The following is a 23463-nucleotide window of genomic DNA, read 5'->3' as shown; positions in this document are numbered from 1 at the left end:
GGAGGAGGAGGGTGAGTAGGGAAGAGACGGAGGGAGAAGGCTCCTGGCCTTGGTACACAGATTCAGGAAAGGACGTGGGGAGGAGGGGCAGCGCCTCCTGTATCTGTGCCTCTTGGAGGCTCTCAGATTCCTCTTGGACTTCACTCCTAAGGCATAATGGGTAGCCGTCCGAGGCTTCCTTTGAATCTGTAAGAGTTGGCTCCTCCTTTGCACCGGCCCTTTATTACATAAAAAGTCTGTGTGAAATGCTTTGCTCTCCAGAGGGAAGTCATATCACTGCAAATTGCTTTATTAATAAAATTAGCTGATAAATTAGAGCAGTAGCTGCTCTGCTAAAATAGACCTTTAGATTATGAAAAAATGAAGTCATTAAGGACATCTGGTACATGAAAAATAATCTTATCCTGTGAAGTTAACGTTTTGACTTTAGCTAGGACAACTTTTTTTTTTTTTTTTTTTTTTTTTTAGTATTGCTATTAAATCCATGGACATTGTACCTCTGAGCTACATCTCCAGCCCTTTTTATTTTTGATTTTGAAACACGGTCTTGCTAAGTTGCTGAAGGTCTCCATAAGATGCTAAGGCTGGGTTGGAACCTGCATCCTTCTGTCCCAGCCTCCCACGTACTGAGATTGCAGGAGTGTGTCAGCACGCCCACTTAGAACACCATTCTTTACACATGCTAAGCTGCCTTTTCTGTTTTCAGTAGTTATTTCAGTGGGTTTCACTCAGCTTCAGGATGTTTAAAAGCCAGTTGTCTTTCAAGGACACCCTTGCTGCCAGGTCACTTAGCATTTCTTATGGAATGTTGGAACAGTAACTGGTCTGGAAAAGAATGATATTTTACATCACAGAGCAATTTATAAAGATTATACATTCAACCATAATAGGGAAAATTTTCTCCCTTTTTCTAATCTTTCACAGCATAAATAATAGTATTGGAAGGTTAGCACACAACCGGTCATCGATCTTGGGCTACATTGATAAAAAGTGCTGTCATTTCAAGAAGAACGTGAATTACTTTATTAGCCATTAGTAGACCACAGGATTCAGGCTTAGGAAAAAATAACAGCGTTGAAACCCAATTTATAAATTGCCTGGAGAAGAATGGAGTTCCCATTCTTCACGGTGACCTGCTAAGTCACCGACCTACTCAGAGCCAAAGACATTTCGACTAGCAACACATGGTGAGGATCTTCTGCAGGTGCGTGACTGTCCTGTGTAACCCTTTAAGCAAAAAGAAAGCTCACTGAGAGCTCACCAAAGCTCCCCTGCATCCCATGAAGAGGCTCACTGCACTGATTTTCCTTTTGCTTAGCGTGTTTTGTTTTGCTAGTTCAAATCTTATTCCTTTAATAGCAATGGCTTTTGACTTCAGTACAAAATCCTGGTGGGATGAGACTGTAACCGACCGTACCTGTACGTCATGCCGGTCTGTGCCTTGATGGTCTCCTGCCACGAAATTCCATGGACGCATAAAAATCTCTCCAAACACTTCCGTTCTCCGGCTCCACTGGGCCAAAGGGGCCGGCAGGCTGCCGGTGGCTGAGTCTTGGCCACTGTGAGGTGTCGTCTGCATTTGAGAGCTGACTCGCTGGATTTGGGCAGGCCCAGCTTGGGGCTGGGGATGTCTGCACAGGCAGGTTTGTACAGATGCATGTCTCGGATCCCAAGGAGGCGAAACTGGCTTCACAGCACTTAGCTCTAGTGAGCTAGTGAGTAATAGGGTTGTCTGGCTTTGCCATGTCCCTAAAAGGAATCTGCTTGTTTTCTTCCAACCTCCCGTGTTTTGGGGTGTTTTTCTGTTGTTGTTTGGGTTTTATTGTGGATTTTTTTGGTATGCCAGCAGGTTCTTAAATCTCCAGCAGAGCTGCTGAGGCTTGGGCAAAAGAAACCTGGCACAGGCCAGACCCTTTCCTTGTCTCTTTAAAGGTCTCAGAGTCAAACGTAAGCAACTATGTATTGGCCCTAGGGGGAAAAAAAAATACGGGCACTCTTTCCCATGTCTTTCTATTTAGGTAAAAAGAAATATTTTGGTAGGAAATGAGCCAGATTTTCTGTTTTCACGGACCATAAGGCTTTGGGATAATTCATGAGTGTATAATGAGACCTCCCGAAGTCATCAAATTTTCATAATCAAAGAATTTTTTAAACTAGTGGCATGATTCATTTGGGCAAACAAATCCATTAACCTTTCTCTTTTTCAGATGTTGTTGTCAAATGGTAGGAAAAATCAATTTGGTGGCTTTGGAAAGCAAAAGGCCCTCACACAATCATGGTCAGCCAACTCTCGGAAAAGTTCAAGAGCAAGTCCATGGGGGAGGATGACTTCCAAAACAGAGCTGGTGTGACAGGACACGCATGGACAAAGCAAGACGAAACACAGGAATACATGAACTCCGTGAACACTGGACTTCACCCTGATAAGTGTGCAAAAACTAACACAACGGAGCATGAACCTAAAACAGAACTCTAGAACTTCTAGTGAAAACCTGAGAAAATCTTCAGGACCGAGTGCAAAGTGAAGAGTTCTTAGACTCGATGCAAGCCATAAAGGGACAATAAGAATTGGGTCTCATGAACATCAAATACTTTTGCTCTATGGAAGACCGTGTGAAGAAGACTTTAAAATTACAGACTGCAGGGAGAAAGGGACAATTGCAAATATCCAAGAAAGGACTTACATTAAAACATAGAAAAGACTCAAACCCCCAAAATAAAAGCATGATCGGATTAGCAAATGGGTGAAAGATATCAACAGATATTTCACCAAAGAGAATATTTCACAGACAGCAAATAAGTGCATGGGAATACTATTAGCCAATAGAAAGATGTAAATTAAGTTAAATGCACAATGAGATATTACTACACACTTATCAGAGTGGCTAATATTAAAATGATGGTAACATCAAATGCTGGCAAAGATTCAGAGAAACTGAATCACAATTCGCAGGTAGACATATGAAATGGTATAGCAACTCTGGGAGAACGTAGCCCTTTCTTATAAAACTGAACACATCAGACTTATCATGTGACACACAAACCCACTCTTGATATTTATCCCAAATAATGAAAACACATTTATGTTTACACAAAAATCTGCACTCAGATGTTCATTGGCATCCTTAGCCATCACAGCTCAAACTGGAAACCATTCACATTGTCTGTGGTGGGTCAGAGGCTAAACTGTGGTACATCTAAGCATAGAATATTGCTCAGCAATTAAAAAGAAAAAGAATGAACTATTGATAAAAGGCATCAACCTGGGTGGATCTCAAGGCATTTGGGATGAGTAAGAAAAAGCCAGTATTAAAGGTTACAGAAGGTGTGATTTTTCTATTTATATAACATTCTTGAATTGACAAAATTATAAAGACCAATACCAGATTAGTAGTTAGAGGAGTTAGGTAAGAGGAAAGGTAGGTTCTTATGGCTACTGAGGGGTAGGCGAGGCAGGTTGAGACTCTTATGTGTCCTGATTTGGACAATAATCACACCAATCTACACATATGATAAAATCGTAGAGTCTTGTTAGACACATCCACACCAATGTGTGTCTGCAATACCTGTGAAATCTGCAAAAGGCAGCATCTTGCATCGTCACCAGTTCCCTGGTCTTGCTATTGAATATACTTATGTAAGATATCATAATTGGGGAAACTGGATAAAGAGTATATGGGATGTCTCTATTGTTTCTTACAACTGCATGGGAATCAACAACATCTCAAAATAAAAAGTTTAGGAGAAGTCTGGCATGGTGGCATACACTTGTAATCCCACTACTTGGGAGGCTGGGACAGGGTAATCTCAGGTTTGATACTAGCCTAACTAACTTAGTGAGGCCCTCCAAAACTTAGTGAGAGCCTGTTTCAAAATAAAATGATAAAGCAGGGCTGAGATGTAGCTCAGAGAAGTAATGCCTCTGGGTTCCATCCCCAATATCATACCAAAAAAAATTTTGGAAGAAACAAAATCATGGGGTCTTCTTACCATGTGATTCTAGTTGTGGACCTCCTCCTACCATGATTCCTGGACATGAACTGTCCATTCATTCAGGCCAAAGAGTTTTCATGCCCACCCCTAGCCCACTCTGTTCACATGGCTTATCACCCAACCCTACACTGTTACATGTCCCTTAGCACACACCTCCTCTGGCAGTTCTTTCCTGACCACTGGTCCCCAATATGCAATCATTCCTTTAAGTTCTACTTGCAATTATTCAATTCTAAAATATTTACTTCTAACCTATTTCATGAGAATCTTCATACCCCTTATGATTTCTACCAAATTTTTATACATCCTGTGCCGTTATTCATTTCCAGTTTGGAATTAAATTTTCTTTTTAATTGAATAAATTTGTTATGGACTAAAAGTTTATGCCCCTGCCCTAAAATTCATATGTTGAAATCCTCGCCCACAAATATTATGGTTTGGGGAGGTGGAAGTTTGGGGAGATAGAGCTTTGGGGAAGTGAACAAGTCATGAGACCAGAGCCCTCGTGAATAGAATTAGTGCCCTTAAAGAAGAGACTAGAGGCAGCTCATTCTTTCTCCACCTGTGAAGACACCATAAGAAGACGGTGTTCTGTATATTAGGAAGACGGACCTCTCCAAGAAACAGCCTGTTGGCACCCTGAGCCCAGCCCGCCACTCTCCAGAACCATGAGAAGTGAATGTTTGTTGTGTAAGTCATTGCATCTATGGTCATTTGTTACAGTAGCCTAAACAAAGACATTTATATGGAAATACTATGCCATTCCCATTGTGATGTGAAAACCCTTATCACTTCTAACAGAATATAGTCTGCAAAATGTACCAAAAAATTAAGATTTTATTTAAATTGCAGGTGTCCACTGTGTCTGTCCAAAGATAGAACCATAGTCCTACTTCTTTTGCTTTTTATTAAGGAGATGAAAAGATAGTCAAGAGCTCTGTTTGCAATACTTTAGCACAAATTCGAGGCATTTTTTTTTTTTGGTAGAAAAACTGAAACAGGAATATACCATTTTCATGGTAGGAATCAAATTTATTTAATGCCCATCTGTGTACTGATTAAAGTCATCTCCTATCCATCAGTGGAATTTGTACCTACTTTGGAAACCATATACGTATTGCTGTCTGAGTATTAAAATAGTACCTCTTCCTGCAAGTAAACCTCTTAATATTTTACATAGACTATTAGATCTTTGAGAGGAAGACTATCTGATACAAGATTCCACATAGATATATATATTGTAGCTTTGCTTTAGAACACCTGAGGCTTAGCTGTGGCAGGTGGTGAGGTCTCGCTCCTATTTTGGCTGTGGACTCTCTTTTTAAGTCCTGCCGAGTGTGATACACTGGAGATCAGCACTGAACTAAAGCCCCCAGGACATTACCCTTCATCCCGATCTGCACTGGCTGGCTCCAAAGAATCCCCACAGGAGGGAGTGGAGTACAAGCTGCAACATCAGCAACACCTGGGTTCAAGTCCTGCCCCTACAGTGCACACAGGGGTGACCATGGACACTTTCTAAGTCACATTTCCCCCCCCTACGGAAAGTATAGTTCACCATATTACCCAACAGGATTGCTGCAGATTCTTAAAATTATATTCTATTTAATACACTTAGCACATAATAAATCGCTTGATCAATGGTGATTACTGTTATACTACCTGCAGTGCTGTCAGGGTCAGAGGGTCACTGCAGTGCACAACCCCAAGGACTGTCATGCATGTGGTAACCTGTGTGGATTGTGCCCTGGTGTTGTGCGGTGCACAGCACACACAGCTCCGAGCGGCTGACCTGGACAGGCTGAGCAAAGCAATCAACGACTTCCAGAGGACTTTGGTGGTATGGGCTGCGTGGCTACAAAATGGGTATGACTGGCTTTTAAATATGGCTTTCTCTATTCTAAAGAGAAGTGAAGGGCTATTTGAATAAAATCGGTTTCTTCTGCATCTAATAACAACTACCTCCATCATTTAAGCGCCTACTCAGAAAGCAGGTCTGGAAGCTGCAAAGAATCCCATGAAGCCATGCTCACTGGCTCTGCACGCTCCGCCTTCAGCTTCTTCCACTCATTATTTTTCTGGTTTTTGGGACTGGTCAGAGAGGGGACCAGGCGGCTGGGATATGGAAGGGCACCTTGAGAAGGAATCTCAGCTGGGCCTAAACATGTAGAGTTGAGTGCTGTGATGCGCTGCTGAGAGGTCTCATCTCAGAATCATCCCGGACAAACCCGTTTACTACTGCGTCTTCTAGGTACTTAAGACTGAAGAAATCTCGGATTCTAACTAGGGCTAAAGAAACCTTAGAAATCAATGGATTCAGTTTTCTTATTTTACAGAGAAGGAAACAAACATTCCGGTACACTGAAAACATCAAGCAGTTGGTTATTAGAAGGACTCGGATAAAGCTTCCTGGACCACAGGCTCCGAAATCAGGCAGATGGAGGCTTACATCTTTGCCCAACAGTGTTCCACCTGTGAGCCTTCTGGGCCCTCTGAATTTTCACTTCCTTCCTCTAAAGAAAATGGAGAAAATTATACTATCTTTATAGAGTTAAATAAGCTAAGTCAGTTTATATACATGCATACATATACACATACATACATGCTAGTGATACTAGGGTTTGAGCTCAGGGGCATTATACTTCTGAGCTACATCCCCAGCCCATTTTAATTTTTTTTTTAAACAGGGTCTCACTAGGTTGCTGAGATACCACTATTGCCAAGGCTGGCTGCAAACCTGTAATCCTCCTGTCTCAGCCTCCCAAGTACTAGGATTACGGGTGTGTGCCACCACACCCGGCTTCAGTTTATAGATATAACGTGTGTGTGTGTGTGTGTGTGTGTGTGTGTGTGTGTGTGTGTGTACTGGGGGTGGAACCCAGGGGCTTTACTCTCTCCAGGCTATACTCCCAGATGTATTTTATACTTTATTTGGAAACAGGGTCTCACTAAGTTGCTGAGAGTCTCACTAAGTAGCTGAGGCTGGCTTCGAACCTGTGCGATCCTATCTCCGCCTCCAAAGTGCTGGGATTATAAACCTGCACCACCATGCCCAGGATTTAATTTTTTTTAATTTTTTTTATTGGTGCACTGTATTCATACATCATAATGGGATTAAAAAAAAACTTTTGTAGACATACATGCACACATCGCCCAGTTAGCCCCTACCCGATTCCCACCCTGTTCCCTCCCCATCTCTCCTTCCCATGCTTGGCTTAGTGGTTGACATCTAGTATTATAGCAATTTATCCAAAATTAACAATGATAATCTCACATAACAGTTTCATTTGTCTGATACCAAGCTTTTGATGACTTAAAGATAACATTCCAATGTTTCTTTTTTGCTTTCTTTCTTACCTGAGAATATTTTTTTCTTTTTTTTTTTTTAGGTGAAACTATCATACATTTATTTATTTATTTTTCAGAAAAAATCTATCCTAATATGGACTATGGATACCCAAAACGATCTCAAAAAAGAACAAAGCTAGAATTTGTATATTTTCTGATTTCAAACCTTATAAAGCCACAATAATTGAAACAATGTAGTACTGTTATAAAGGCATTGAAGTTAAATAAAAGCCTAGAGATTAATTCTCCCATATATTGTCAAGTTATTTTTGACAAGGTTTCCACGAACATTTGGTGGAGGAAATAATAATCTTTTAACTAAATATTGTTGAAAAATAATAATTACATGAAATAGAATAAAATTGGACCCTTACCTAAAAAATAGATACATGCCCAGGATTTTAAACCTCCAGTTGTATCTGGTTGCCTCTTGAAATGTCACTTCACAGCATAGTAATCATAAATGCTTAGTCACTGGCTAAAGGTCCAAGGCAATATGTTTTAAAAAGCGACCCACTAAAAAGCCTGCAGCTCAGCTATGAAAGGCAAATGAACAGTTGTTCCCTTTGCTGACGTTATGTGTGATAAATTGTTCTCTATGGCTGGGAAACATATAAAACCTAGAGTACCAGCGGCCCATCAATATTTTGAAGAATTGTGTTCTCTGTGGTGTGCTTCTCTAAAATCTCTAAGGAATCTCCCAAGATAAACATCAACTTGCACCAATTTTAGCACCTGGCATTTTCCCAGATTCAAAAGCTAGTTCAAGTAGAATAACAACTGAATTTTGTTGAGGCCACTGTTTTAGCAACCCTGATAGACAGAACACCACCAAAAACCACCAAATGAGCAAATAAAACACTACGGCGCCCAGGGGCACGCACACTGCACACCTCCCGGGAGAGCAACTCAGTTCATAAAACACATGGTCTTTCTCATTCGCGATTTAAGCAAGACTGAATTTCCTCACCTAAGACAGAAAATTAGATGAAGAAAAAAAAAAAAAAAAACAACTGTTAGAGCCAGGCACACAGACAGGAGCAAGAAGAGTTCACAGCAAGGTGGGGCTGCAGAGAGAAAAGTGAAGGCAGGAAATTCAGAAGCCAAAATTCAAAAGTAAAGTAACAAGCCGGGCGTGATGGCGCATGCTTGTACTCCCCGCACTTGGGAGCACTGTGCTTGGGAGACAGAGACAGGAGGATCGTGAAGGTTCGAAGCCAACCTCGCTGGCTTAGGAGACCCTGTTTCCAAATAAAAATATAAAAATAGGTCTGGGAGTGTAGCCCAGAGATAGAAGGGTTTCCAGGAACCCCAGTACCACCAAAATAAAATAAAATATAATAAAGTAACAAAATGAGGCCTCTGGCTTCCAAGGCATATTGGTTTGAATGCCTTCACAGACTCTGAAAACCTTTTCACCCAGTACCACAGCTGACACATTAATCCCAACACTAGGAAGGCAGAGATAAGAAAGTCACATGTTCAAGGCCATGGTCAGCAATTTAGCAAGACCTTCAGCAGCTTACCCAGACCCTATTTCAAAATACAAAATTAAAAGGGTTGGGGTTATACCTCACAGGTAGAATGCCCCTGGATACAGTCCCCAATACCACTAAAAAATAAAAAATAAAATAAACTAGTGTTGTCAAGTTGGTTCCAGGTTTTTAAAGCTCAAATAAAGTCTTGACATTTAGATTAAAAAGTTTCAAGTATGGGGAAAATGACTCACGTGAAAGTTTTCATTCTCGGGCAACAGCAGGTGAATGAGGCCTAGTTGTAAACATTTCCAACTTTTAGGAACATTGCATCCATCCTTACGAGCCTTTTCTCGGGTTGATAGCATCTCGGGGGTGGAGGCAATTACTAGCATGAGGGAAGTGATAAGTTGGGTCCCTCCCCCGCGTGATCTCACAGCAGAACCCTGGAAGCCAGAAGCAGAGATATCGCGAGACTCCAGGTGCCTCGAGACTCCAAACATCGCGATGCTACAGGTGTCACGAGAGAATCGGCATGCCCATAAAACAGCGGTACCTCTGATCCACCACGTGACTCAGCGGGCCGATCCGGACTATGCGCGACTCTCCAGACATGGGGCCCGTCGGTCCCTTCCCCCACGGCCAGCTGACTCTCCGGAGGGTACTAGGGTTGGGGTCTAATAAAACAGCGGTCTCTGATAACCCGGTTGGTGTTTTTACCTCCCTCCTAAGCTCCCTAACACTATTTTCAACCTAACAGGAAGGTCGACTTTGTTCTTGAGCTGCAGACCACAAGCTTCTGTCCATGGCCCACCTGCCTACCACCCAACAAATGAGCAAATAATTGGTGCACATTCTTTCAACCCTCGGGCACCCTTGGAAAAGTTCAGTTGGAATGGGGCATCTGAGTGTGTTGTCTCCTGACCCTCTTTGCTGTCTCTCTACCTCATGCCATAACTAACTCTCCGTGTTTCCAAATACTATATTCACACTTCACATTACACCGGTAAGACTGAATTATAGTCTTATCTTCCCCCCCAAACAATTTAAAATTATTTGGAACCCATCTCTCTGAATATGCATCCCTGGGAATATGAGTCCCCAGAATTGGGACATGATGGATGTGTATTCTTGAACGAATTCTGTTTAATTTTCCAGTTTGATTGCTAGAAAATTTTTAGCATATATATGGTTAATAAAAGAATATCTTTGAACATAAGTTCATTCCCTCCTTTTTTCCCAAACTAATTCTGAATGTTAATTTCATTGAAAATTTACTTAACTGAAAGTACTATAAAAATACATTTAAACATAATACTTTTTTGCTGTTTCTTTTGGATAAATGGCCATCTGGAACATTCAATATTGCAATCAGGTTTTAGCATTTAATATTTGCTCAACAAGCAACTGGTGTTTGGACAATCACATCATTCCAGTAACTAAACTCAGGGACACAGAAAGCTGCTCTTTCTAATGCATCCTGCTCCTGGTGACCTTGTTTATGTTGACCAGCACCTCCTTAGTCCAGAGGTGATTAAATAATTCAACATGGCACATGCTTTGTAATCCCAGCATTCAGGAGGCTGAGACAGGAGGATTGCAGTTCACGGCCAGCCTCAGCTACTTAGTGAGGTCCTTCGCAACTCAGTGAGACCCTATTTTAAAATAAAGAATAAAAAAAATGGGCTGAGGTATACCCTTGAAGTTAGAATGCCCCTGGGTTCCATCCCCAGTATAGAAAAAAAAATGTATTCACATTTTTGTGTGTATTGTGAAAATTTAGAGAATAATTGATTTTTTTATTACAAAATATCTCATTTGAAATACTTTGCTTAAAAAGTCAAACCCTAATGTGCATTTTTAAACTTAATCTTCATATTTCTTTTTTTTTTTTCAGTACTGGAGATGGAACCCAGGGGAATTCTACCTCAAAGCTATGCCCCCAGCCCTATTTTTTATTCTTTATTTTGAAACCAAGTCTCGCTGAGTTGCAAAGGGCCTCACTAAGTAGCCGAGGCTGTCCTCGAACTGTGATCCTCCAATCTCAGCCTCCTGAATGCTGGGATCTGCACACATCTTGATTGAAGGTAGCGACTCAGAAAAGGTATGCTGGTGCATCATTAAAGATGTGCAGTTTTATTTAATGACATCACATGCAAAAACATGTTGTGATATTTAGACTCTGTCCTACTGCTGGAAACAGAGTGAGTGTCATCAAGAATCCAGTAACCAGGTGTGGTGACATGCACTTGTAATCCCGAGGCTTGGGAGGGTGAGACAGGAGAATCACAGGTTTGAGGATAGCCTCAGCAACTTAGTGAGTCCCTGTTTCAGAATTTAAAAATAAAATAGGGCTGGAGGTATAGCTCAGAGGTTCTGGGTTCAATCCTCAATATCATACACACACACACACACACACACACACACACACGTGCGCGCGCGCGCGCGCGCGCGCACGCACGCACGTACGCGCAAATTCTGTAAGTGCATTATTTAAAAAAAACTTGTGTAAGAAACACTTTTATTTTTTATATTTATTTATTTATTTATTTATTTATTTATTTATTTATTTTGTGGGTCTGGGGATGGAACCCAGGGGCATTCAACCTCCAAGCTACACCCCCTGCCCTATTTTTTATTCTTTATTTTGAAACCAGGTCTCACTGAGTTGCAGAGGGCCTAAGTAGCTGAGGCTGTCCGCGAACTGTAATCCTCCAGTCTCAGCCTCCCAAATGCTGGGATTACAAGCATGCACCACCACGCCTGGCTTAAGGAACACTTTTAAAATGAAGGTACTGACTGTTTTGTTTTGCTTTGGGTACTAGAAATTAAACCCAGGGGTTTTCTACCTCCAGGTTACACTCTCATCCCCCTCTTTTTTTTTTTTTTTTTTTTAATTTGGAAACAGGGTCTTGCTAAGTTGCTGAGGTTGGCCTCAAACCTGCAGTCCTCCTATCTCAACCTTTTGGGTCTTGGGATTACAGGTGTACAGCACCACTCCCAGCTGTTTTGTTTTGTTTTGAGATGGAGTCTTTCTATGTTTCCCAGGCTCAGTAAGCTCAAGGGATCCTCCTGCCTCTGTTTCCTGGGTAGCTGGGACTATAGGTGTGCACCTGGCTTAGAAGCTCCTCTTAACACACACCTGACCACTTCTGAACTAGACTGGACCGATGAGCTGTGGACAGGTGCTCCCTGACCCTTGTCTCTATGCGCCTGATCCTGCCTGATGGGCTATCAGCCCTTGTCTCTGGCGCCAGAGTCTGGTTGTGGCTGTTGGCCATGGAAAGAGATAAACTGCCGCTTGGCAGTGACCTTGTCTCACGCCCATGGGGGAGGCAGCCGTATGTGCTACAGGGAGCTCGTCCAGCCATAAGCAATGCTTAGGCCATCAGGGAGAATGCTGAGATCCAAGACGGGAGCTGAGTGTTTTGAGGACTGACTTTAGGAAAGCCGTTCGCCTGTTCATGTCTCCTGTCCCCGCTGGGCTAATATCAGATCACCATCAACAGGTTCCTCAGTCAAGCAGGAAAGTTGAGATCCAAGCAAAGGAGCCAAGACTAAGGAGAAGCCAGGCCAATGGGTCAGGCCTTGATGGGAGATGAAGCTAAAATCATTGTAGTGGCCTCTCCTTGTTAAAGACATGGCCAGACTCACTGAGGCACCTCTGCTCAGCACTGACCACTGCTCAACAGAGCCCACCCAGAGAGCTATTTACCATGCCCAGCTCTCCATCTTCCTAGGCACAATTTCTAACCGCAAATCCCAGCCTCCCTTGAGGCTAGTATGGTCGTGTGACTGAATCCAGTCAACACCACTTCTGCCCGCACCTGCCATTGACCATCTCGGACCTCACCATAACCGTCCTCTTCCCCTCTCTCCTGGCTGCTGGGCTGGTGTCAGTGGTCAGCTGCCAAGCAATTTGAAAGCAGAAGGGAAAGGCGACAGAACTTCCACCAACCCGGGTCCCAGTGAGTGGACTTCCTGCTCCTGACTGGACGCACGTGAGTAAGAAATAAACTTGCACATGTCAAGCCGCTGAGGTGTGAGGACTTAGCAGCCAGGGTTGCCTGCAAGGAGATCAGTGGGCCTCTTCCTGGACAGAGCACTTCCCCAAAGCCCACCACTCTGGAGCCTTTCAGTATCTCAAAAAGAGAGCCAGGTACCTGACCGAGAGCCTGGTTCAATTTCCTGGGGACCAAAGGAATATTTGACAAGTTCCTCTTTGAAATTAGGTTACAGGGTATGTACCAGTGCACACAGAACTCCTGATTTTCTCAGAGTGGCGAGTTTTTCCAGAGCTGGAAGATTACCATCGGATGATATTTCTCCTCCCTACGGAGGGAAACGTGGTGTCCTGTGAGCCAGGCCTCCTCGGAGCTGCACGGCTTCCTTCTCCCACGGAGCTAAGGCACAGGACACAACAGCAAGTATCTCCAGTGGAACGTGGGCACGTGCCATCCCGTGACAACCAGAGGCTCAAACCGGGAAGGTCACGCACAGAGGCTGCTGTGTGACCCTGAGTGAGAGGGCCGCGGCTGGAGCCTGACTCAACCCCAACTTCTGAAACTGAGTCAAATTAACCTAGTAGAAGACGCCATGCTCAGGTGCTTCCCTGAGCCCCTCTGATGGGAAACGCTCAGTGGGAGAGAAGTGAGGAAATAGTAAAGCCCGCAGTCACTGGGCAGCACGGTCCCGACTCCCTCCCCATCTGAGCTGCTTCCCAACACCCTCTGGCTCTTTGCTTGACATTTGGGGCAAGAATCACAATTGGGGCAAGAATCAAGGCCTCAGTCGGGAAGGGAGGGCAGGACTCTGGTATCCTGCAGCGGGAACCTTACAGAGTTATAGAAAGTGATGGTACTCAAGGGACTGCTCAGGACTGCTGGGCAGCTGACCCATGCTAGGGAGGGGCGCTTGGGGCTCAGAGGCCGCCTCTGCCACCTGCTCGCCCCAGCTGTGTGAAGACTTGCTGGCTGACCTTCAGCGGGATCTTTTCTGAGGCTTGGTTTCCTCCTGTAAAGAGGATACAATAAAAACAGGCACCTCATGTGCACGACTCGTTGGGAAGATTTCAATTATATAAATACCAGGAAATGCCTGTGCCTGGTAAGTATTCAACAAACAGCTGCTGACACCAGAAAAAAAAGGGGGGGCAGATATTGTGGCTTTGGGTCAACTCTCCCTAGTCTCCCTAGAGTCCCTGTCCAGCGTCTGAGTAAAAATAAACTGTATCTACCTCTGGGTTCCCTAGAAAAGCAGATTCATCACACCGTGTTCTAGGTGAATTAAAGCCAACATCCCAGATGGTAAGAAAAATGGCATCAGAGCAAACACATAGGAAAGGGTTTACATCAGAGTGTTTTCACAGGACCTTTGGGTCTTGGATCGTGTGTGTGTGTGTGTGTGTGTGTGTGTGTGTGTGTGTGTGTCTTGCTAATGATTAAACCCAAGAGCATTCTACCTCCAAATTACACTCCCAGCCATTTTTGTTTATTTATTTATTTATTCATTTATTTATTGAAACAGGATGTCCCTAGCTTGCTGAGAGTCTTACTAAGTTGCTGAGGCTGGTCTCAAATCAGAAATCCTCCAGTCTCAGTCTCCCAGGTACTGAGATCACAGGTGTATACCACCACACCCAGCTTGGATCTTCTCTAAATCCAAGTCCTAGAAGATGGATAACACAGATGTTGATGAGATGCCAATGCTGGCCTTGAGCCTGAGATCCTTCTGTCTCAGCCTCCTAAGTCCTGGGAGTACAGGTGTGCACCACTGCACCGGGCAAACACAGATCTTTTATTTCTCCACATTGATGATGAGCTTGAGGCTCAAGCAGTGGGAAGGGGAATGATTTTCTGGAATCCATACAACCAGCCATCAACAGAGCCAGGGTTTGTTTGTTTGTTTGTTTGTTTGTTTGTTTGTTTTGTGGTACTGAGGATAGAACTTAGGGGCTTTTCTACCTCCAGGCTATCCTCCCAGACCTATTTTTATACTTTATTTGGAAACAGGACCTCACTAAGTAGCTGAGGTTAGCTTTTAACCTGTGCATCCTCCTGTCTCAGCTTCCCAAGTGCTGAGATTACAAGCATGTGCCACCACACCTGGTCTAGAGCCTGGGTTTAACAAGACATGTCACCAATGTTTGATCCCTGCTAGTCAGCAAGGAGATTAAACTGGGGTATAAGTGAAAATCTTAGAAGAACGAGGCTCTGTGAAGCGGGAAGGAGAGTAGCTTGTCAAGCCTGGTTGGCTGAGGCCTGGGGATTTTCCAGGGCTCAGGGAGCTCATGAAAAGAATCCAGAAAAAGAAAGATCTTGGAGGCAAAATACCAGCAGGGCTGAGGGCATGTCTCAGGAGAAAGAATGCCAATGCTGGCTGGCGTTGACCCATCCTGAGAGCTCAGCCCCGTGCTAAAACTTTCATGGATGGCATTTCACTTCATCCTCCCACTCTGAGAATAGGTTTCTCACCACTTGAGAGGTGAGAAGACGCAGGTCCCAAGTCACACAGGTCAAAGCAGTTAGATCTGGATTGAGACCCAAGTCCACCAGGATTCCTCCTCTCTGCCTAAAAATCCCCACACATCAAACTTGAGACTCCACAATATACAACTAGACTCTGTCCGACTGATCAGCTCTCACCTTCCCTTGTAGTTTCTTCTTAGCGTGGACCTCACGCCCTGCCCCTGCTCTGTGCTGGGTCTCTGCCCAACTTCCCACCTTTGAAATAGTCTCCTCTGCCTGGGTGCTGTGCAGGCGCTCAGGCAGGGAGGGGGCGGCAGCTGTTACAATGCAGAGTTACCCTCTCTTTGCCCTTCATTCTAATGATTAACCTATATAGTAAAAGCCTTAGAGTCAATTGAAGCCTTTAGCCCTAAAACTATATAGAGGCAATCAGTGCCTCTACTTACCTCCTCTCCTCTGTGGCCTGGCCTGGGTGTAGGGAAGGTAAACTCCCTGTGCTGCTTCGAAGCACCCATAGGTGATGAACAACCAATACTTCCCAATACAATAGAGGCAAAGGCCTGGGAGATTCTTGACCCCTGCACTTAGTGCACTGTCTGGAGACAAAGAGGCACCACCTGCCTAAGGAATAAGTTACTAGCCCACTGCCTTGGTAAGGCTGATAAGAAGATACCAATACAAAATCTATTTAAAGGCTGGGGTCCCGAGAAGGAGCCAGAGTCCCATTTTCGGACTCTCCAGCATGTGGGCCAGTATGCTGCTTTTTCCTTCTCTTCTCTATTTCCTACTGATTTTGTAATAAAGATTTGTTAAAGCTCAAAAAAAGAAAGAAAGAAAGAAAGAAGGAAGGAAAGAAAGAAAGAAAGAAAGAAAGAAAGAAAGAAAGAAAGAAAGAAAGAAAGAAAGAAAGAAAGAGTCTCCTCTCCTCCTGTTCTGGTGACGCTCCCAGCTCCAGATGTCAGGACCTTTCCAGGATGTGCACAGTAATCTCGTGAGTAGAACAGCCTTCCATCTTCGTTTCACACTTCCATGGGTCTGTGCCTTTGGTGTTCCCTGACATGGGGGCCTTCTCTGACCCACCCCAAGCCCAGGCTCTGCAAGCAAGTCCAGATCTAACCACTCCTGCTGGGAAACTCACTCCTTTCCGGGAGTTTTCTGAACTTCTTTTCCACAGCCCTTCTTATTTAAGTACATGTCTTATCTCTCCAAGGCAGGATACAACTAGATGGTGCGCTCATTCATTGTGTTGCCTATAGGGCTTTCTACAAACAAGAGCCTCGGCCAATAGCTGCTGCTGGCTACTCGCCTATCAATCTCAGGCTTGAGACTTCACAGGACTATCCTCTTGCATAAACTCAGCCAGAGTCCTCTTGACCCCTGGATCACCAGCTGCCCTTCTGGCAGGAACCGACTCCATCAAAAGTCACCTGGGAGAATTGCCTGTGTTTGATAGAACTAGGCAGAAGTGAACACTTTCTAGAAAGGCAAGCAGTTTTGATAACAGAGAGAGAGGAAATGCCAGAAGTGTGGCTCAGTATAACCGCTGCCCTAAATAATTAGGAACGTTCATCAAGATGGTAGAAATCACCATCAGAAGGCTAGAGCTAAATTCTCATTCACATGTTTACATATCCCACTAAATGTCCCCAGTCATTTCAAACTAATAGGTTCAGTCAGCTTTGCTTTGAAATGTTAGTACTGATAGTATTTAGATGCTCTTTCTGTATCCTAACCCCAACCCACTCTTCCACAGGAGGATGGTGGTCCCTGGAACCCTCGAAAAGCCTTCAGAAGAGTGTATGATGCTCTCTCATGAATACCAGTGGAGTACATCAGAAGGCTCAGATCTCAAGGGCAAATTGAAGTACACATCTGTGCCACACATGTTTAGAGCCACTCAGCCTTAATTACCTTTATATGCCTTTAATACACCATTCCTGATATGGGTTTTAATCTAAATTCTTATCGTAGAGCGTGTAAAAACAAGGATTATTATTTCAAATCACTTGAATATTAACTCATTAATTTCTTCTCAGTTCTCTACAAGTTTTAGTGCCCTTCTACAGTAAAAAAAAAAGTCTGATGTTAATTAACTTACCCAACAATTGGTTTAACTATAAAACTCTTTGCTAAAGATTCCAGATAAACACTTCATCATATAGAGAAAATAATGAAATAGACTGGATATTTCCCATCGGAAAGTTGATCGCCAATGGGAATAAACATTTGCCAATGGGATATTGCCAATGGAAAAATTTATAGATAAAAAATAGAGCTGGAGGTGTAGCTCAGAGGTAGAGTGCCCCTGGATTCAATCTCCAATATCATAAAAATGAGCAAATAAATATGTATATATGTGTACATATCTACATAGAATACATCATCCTAATGGATGAATGTAAAGATACTTCCAGAAATAAAGCCTAAGAAAATAACCAGAAGCTTTTTTTAATCTGATATGGAGATGATTATTGTATTGTTATTCATAATAATGTTAAACAGTAAGCAAAAAAAAAAAAAGGCTAAGTAATAATATAGTCATAGATGCAGCCCTTAGAAATTTTTAAATGATTTTTAAGATAGTAAAGTAGCCGGGCATGGCGGCTCACACTTGTAAGCTCAGCATTCAGGAGGCAGAGACCGGAGGATCACAGTTCACAGACAGCCTCAGCTACTTAGCGAGGCCCTTCACAACTCAGTGAGCTCCTGTTATAAAAATATTTTAAAATGACTAAAAAATAGGGCTGGGGATGTAGCTTGGAGGTAAAATGCCCTGGGTTCCATCCCCAGTACTGCAAAAAAAAAAAAATAGTAAAGTAGATGAATATAGTAGTGAGTGAAAAAAAATATAATAGGGTGTGAGTCCAAATTTAAAAGTTGGGCAAATGCACCAAAATAGTAACAGTAGTTGACTTTTCTTTACATTTTTTTCTATTTTCAAAATGTTCTACAAAGTCCTAAGGCTACTTTTGCAATCAGAAAATGATTATTCAACAACAATGAGTAAATTCATTTTAAAAATCATATTCAGTAGGGCACAGTAGCACACGCCTGTAATCTCAGTACTTGAGAGGCTGAGACAGGACGATCGCAGGCCTGAGGCAGCCAGCCTCAACAATGTAGAGAGGCTTTCAGCAACTTACCAAGACTCCATTTCAAAATAAAAATAAAATAGGTCCAGGGGTGTATCTTGGAGGTAGAATTGCCCTGGTTTTAATCCCTAGTAACACACACACACACACACACACACACACACACACACACACACAATCATGTTCACAATTACACAGGAACTAAGAGGAAAAGCTGATTTTTCACCTCCAACTCCAGCGGACTTTTGCACCACTCTCCCTTGGCGCACAGGGGAGTGAGCTGCTCTGCACGACATCCATATCACAGTCGTCAGACCCCTCTGCAGCAGACAACAAATCAGTACAAATCAAATTATGTCAGGCTGTTTCATTGAAGAATCCTACAGAGTCACAGCCCAGAAAGGGAATCAGAACTACTTATATCAAAAGATGTGCAATCACAGCCCCATGTCCACTTTCTGCAATTTTATTTCTTAAATACACCAGGATTGATGAACACCTACACACACACACATATCTAATGTTCTTTTTAATCAATTAATACCATCCTTTGTTTCAAGTATAGATTATCATAGAATCTGGGCATAAAAAACTCAAATTCCACCTGAACTATAATTAACCTGCTGCCAAATATTTTAATTCTATCTTCCCAGAAAGGACATCAGAGTCCTCTAGCAATTCCTTATTGATTGTCATTAACTAAACATCCACAAAATTCTCGCCAGTGATGAGCATGTAATATCTTTAAGTATTCTTCAATGAGCTTCCTATTCTATAATGTTTCACAGATGGGAAAATTTTTAACATTATCCTAGTTAATCATATTTGCCTTTTATATACAGGTCTTATACCAGTATTGGGAAGAGACATCAAAATGTATTAAGGTGCCGGTATTGGGAAATTGCTTTGATAATTTCCAAAGTGTAAAATACAGTCAGAGCCTAGGTGCTATGCAGGCACTCAGGCAGGGAGGGGGCTGCAGCTGTTACGATGCAGAGTTTCTCTCTGTCTTTGCCCTTCATTCTAATGATTAACCTATAGTAAAGGCCTTAAAGTCAACTGAAGCCGTTAGCCCTAAAATTACAATAGAGGCAACCAGTGCCTCTGTTTACCTCCTCTCCTCTGTGATCCGGCCTGAACATAGGAAAGGTAAACTTTGTGTGGGGCATCAAAGCACCCTAGTTGATGAGCAACTAATACTGCCTAATACAATAGAGCGAGGGCCAGGTAGATTATTGACCCTTGTACTTAGTAAGTGCACTGTCTGGAGACAAAGAGGCACCACCTGGCTAAGGAATAAATAACTAGTCCATTGCCTTGGTATTAATGACACCAGTACAAAATCTATTTAAAGGTTGGGGTCCCCAAAAGGGGCCAGAGTTCCATTTTCGCGCTCTCCAGCATGCAGGTCAGCATGCTGCTTTTTCCTTCTCTATTTCCTGCTGCTCTATTTCCTAATTTTGTAATTTGTTAAAGCTGCACTGAGCTGACTATTAGTTTTCATTTTTCTATTCAACAAACCTTAGTGGAATAAGAAAAAGAACCCCCACCATTCAAACTGTAACAGGTCTCTACCAAAGACATTTATTTCCCTTGAGTCACACACTTGGAAGAAAACACCATACCAAAAACTTTGCTGTAACTTCTTGATTTAGACAGGAGGGTGTCTTAGAGAACCGGGCATTAAAATTTGAAAAGATGACACCACCGGCCAGCCATCGTCATTGTCCTGCAATCTAAAGGACTTGAAAAGAGGCAAATAGTTTCTTGGGGTGTGAAAAGAAAAGGAGCAGGCAAGGAGCAGAATTAGTTTTCTGACAGATGCAGACATAAAACTCTGTAGCAGATTCATCTAATTTATAATTACTCAGTTCCAACTCTACACCCTAGATTCTTCCTGGAAACAAACATGTTGCAAAAAAATACAGAAGAATTGATTTTTTTTAATATTTGATGATGCTTAGGAAGACAGGGCCTTCACTTTTTTTGGTAACACACTCTATAAGAAAGGGGCACACAAGTGTATTGCATATCCATAAATACCATTGCCACACAGATCGCCATGGAAGACAATTCTCGGTCGTGACTCATCAAAACTTCTCTCACTACAGGGCAAGTCGTTATTGATTCAGTAAAACAGAAAAGAGCAGATATTCGATTTTCCCCAAAAGTTGCTCTTTCGATCTGTTATCTTAATTAATATCCCATTCTGACTTGATAAATGTCTTTTCGATATCAGATAAAAGAGCAAGAATTTTGTGGCCCAGCATCAGACTCCTTGAAGGGAAACCTCGGCTCTACAATAAGTCATGGTGCTAGGGAAGAACGCTAGTCAAGTGGTGCAGTCAAGAATGCTAGGCAAGGCGGCACTACCAAATCTTCCCTTTGCCATTTAACTCCTTTGCCCCAGAGGCTCTTTCCTAACAGCCATAAAGTCTAAGGATGTGGGATTTACGTAAGGGCTGAGATGTGAACTATGTAATGAGATGCATTCCAACACTGACAGGTTCGCCCAGCCTTCTTTGAAAGAGACTCCTCCTGGGGGCCTTTATCACACACCTCCACCCCACGTGTGGGCATAAGGGGCTGTGTACATAAGGGGCATAAGGTGTGTGTACAAGGGGCTTGAGACAGGCCACTCCAGTCACGAATACTAGTGCGTCCCCCAGAGCGTTTCTAGAAACTTTATTCTCTTTTACTTTTTAAATGGTGATGTTTGAAGAGTGTGGCTTAGAATTGGAAATACCTGTTTGATTACTGCCTTGGAGAGGGAACTTTGAAGGCAAGTTGAGGCATTTTGAAGTATAAGTTTTTACTCTACTCCAGTAGTTGACCCAATTGCTATAGTATTCCTGTATTGTCTTATTGAAATTGGGTATATAAAAACAGGAGTTCTCAGATCACACTGAATGCTTTGATAAATAAACCTTGCAGAATTTATACACTGCCACAAAGCTTCTACAAAATACGTTTTCCTGCTTTGACCATTTTATTAGAATGGTGGGGTTTTTTCATTTCTAATGGATTTGTATTGCCATTTAATGAAAACAGCTATGGTTGGCTTGATTTTCACTATAATTTACCTTGAAAAAACATCTTTAATTCCTTTGAGAATTTTTTTTTTTGCAAAAATCACAGAAAACACACATCCTTAGATTTCAGGGCTCCTGACACTTTATTTGGTACATTTTGCCTTATTACTTTTGTATTTTGTAAAGTTCTCTTTCCTCTGGATTATTTGAAGCCCAGGCTAAGGAAAGAATAGAAAGACGATCTGGGGATTTGCCTTTTCCTCCAGAGGTTTTCTGTCTTAGACATGGATCTCGTACCCTGTAGTGACAGTCAAGGTTTTCTACACTGTCCCCCTAATACCAGCCTGAACCTTCACTCAACAGGTCTATATGACTCAACTGTTTGTTTTTCAACAAGGCACTGTGTCCTTGGTGACAAGTCCTTCCCTCACCCCTGAGTGTTCAAGGTAAGGGAAATGCAGAAAGACTGAAAGTAAGTCCCCTTCCTTGGGAGGAGGGTATTTTCCTACATACCCTGAATCCTCCCCTGATTTTTACTCAAGACAAAAAAAATCTCAGTTTTCTTTCTTTCCTGTCAGCTTTTGAGTTCCAATGCCTCGTGCCAAGGGTGTCTTTGTGAGTAACAATCCAGACGGCATTATTTACCACTACAAAATTCCTGCCCTTTGCAGTTACACATTCTGAAGTGCCAGTCATCTATCTGAAAGGCAGTCAGAGCCCTTAAGACAGCCAGGCATGGTGGCGCATGCTTGTAATCCCAGTACTTAGGAGGCTGAAGCAGGAGGACACCAGGTTTGAAGCCAGCGTCAGCAACTTAGCAAAACCCTCAGCAACTTAGTGAGACCCTGTTTCAATATAGATAGATAGATAGATAGATAGATGATAGATAGATAGATAGATAGATAGATAGATAGATAGATGACTAGAGGCTCAGAGGTAGAATGTCTCTGGGTACCAAAAAAAAAAAAAAAAAAAAAAAGATTTCACAGGATGGGATGCAAAGCATCCCGGCTCCAGAGCATGAGCAGGTGGCTCACGTAGGCAGCTCACCTGGTGCTTACCTGTGCGGCATGCCGGTGGTGCAGGCGGTGGTCTGCTCGCTGGACAGGTCGCACAGCTTCAGGTACCAGTTCATCTCCACCTCGCGCAGGGCGGCCAGCTGCCGCGCCCTGAGCTGGCTTTGGCCCGAGGGGCTGAGGCTGCTGTCCTTAACATTTTCTGAAGCTTTCTTCGGAGATTTGTCCTTTCCCCCTCCAGGAAATGCAGACTGCTTCCTTAACTTGGTGTTATCTTCCGAGATCTGACTCCCAGCTGCCCCGCTCCGGGCTGCCAGCATCTTGGACGCTCCTGTCGGTCTCCCAGAGAGGACTTAAGTCACTGTCATCCAAGTAATTTGATGTGATTTTTCTGCCCCTGTCCCCTCCTCTCCCGGGCCCCCAGCTCGGCTACCACTTAACCTTATCCTGCCGCAGCTGTAACTGAGCCTGCGGGGCCAGGAGGAAAGGACATCTCTCACGTTTCCTGATGAAGACTCGAAGCTGCACTGCCTGTGGTCGCTTGGAACACGGAAATTTTAAAAACCAACTCCCAGTGACCTCGCAGTACTGAAGGATGCGGTGCTCTTTCTTCTGCAAAGTTAGGACTTACACTTCATTCGGCAACTTTGAACCCGACAGCATCAGGGTTAGGTAAATTATACTTGACGATAAAATGAAAGCCGGAGACTCATCATCAGCCCTTCTTAATTAGAGTCCCCTTGGAGTTTTGAAAGTTTTAATGTGAGTTTCCTCAAATAAGGTTAGCAACATCAATGAAAGGGGAGGGTTATTCTTTTTGTGTAAGCCTTAAAATAAAATGTTAAATTTATTCCATATTCCTAAGGGAGCAGAAGGCTCTTTGAATGTCAGTGAAGCACGTAATATACATCAAGTACTCTGATTCCTAGTGTGAGAGGTAAGGCCGCCATAATACTAGGCTAAATGACCTCCCATGCTGCTGACAGATGGAAGGCCTGTGAAATGTCTTATAATTACAGAGGCGGAGGCCAAAGTAGAGG

The 23463-nt window shown here is 43.1% G+C and overlaps 1 protein-coding gene across 3 annotated transcripts in view; it reads right to left on the bottom strand.

Moving 5' to 3' along the window:
* Window positions 1-22743, bottom strand: part of KCNAB1 (potassium voltage-gated channel subfamily A regulatory beta subunit 1) — a gene marked incomplete at both ends in the record, with an annotated part of 333646 nt that extends 310903 nt beyond the window's left edge. For 2 of the 3 annotated variants that reach the window (XM_080696894.1, XM_080696897.1), the window contains one exon: window positions 22469-22743. In XM_080696894.1, coding sequence (XP_080553020.1) covers window positions 22469-22743 — 275 coding nt within the window. Of the gene's footprint in view, window positions 1-1417; window positions 1660-22468 lie in introns of those variants that run through there. The other variant, XM_080696895.1, reaches the window with a different exon arrangement.
* Window positions 22744-23463: the final 720 nt, after the last annotated feature.

The sequence above is a fragment of the Muscardinus avellanarius genome (assembly GCF_963383645.1).
Source record: "Muscardinus avellanarius genome assembly, chromosome: 5".
Lineage (NCBI taxonomy): Eukaryota > Metazoa > Chordata > Mammalia > Rodentia > Gliridae > Muscardinus > Muscardinus avellanarius.
This window is presented reverse-complemented; position numbering and strand designations above follow the sequence as displayed.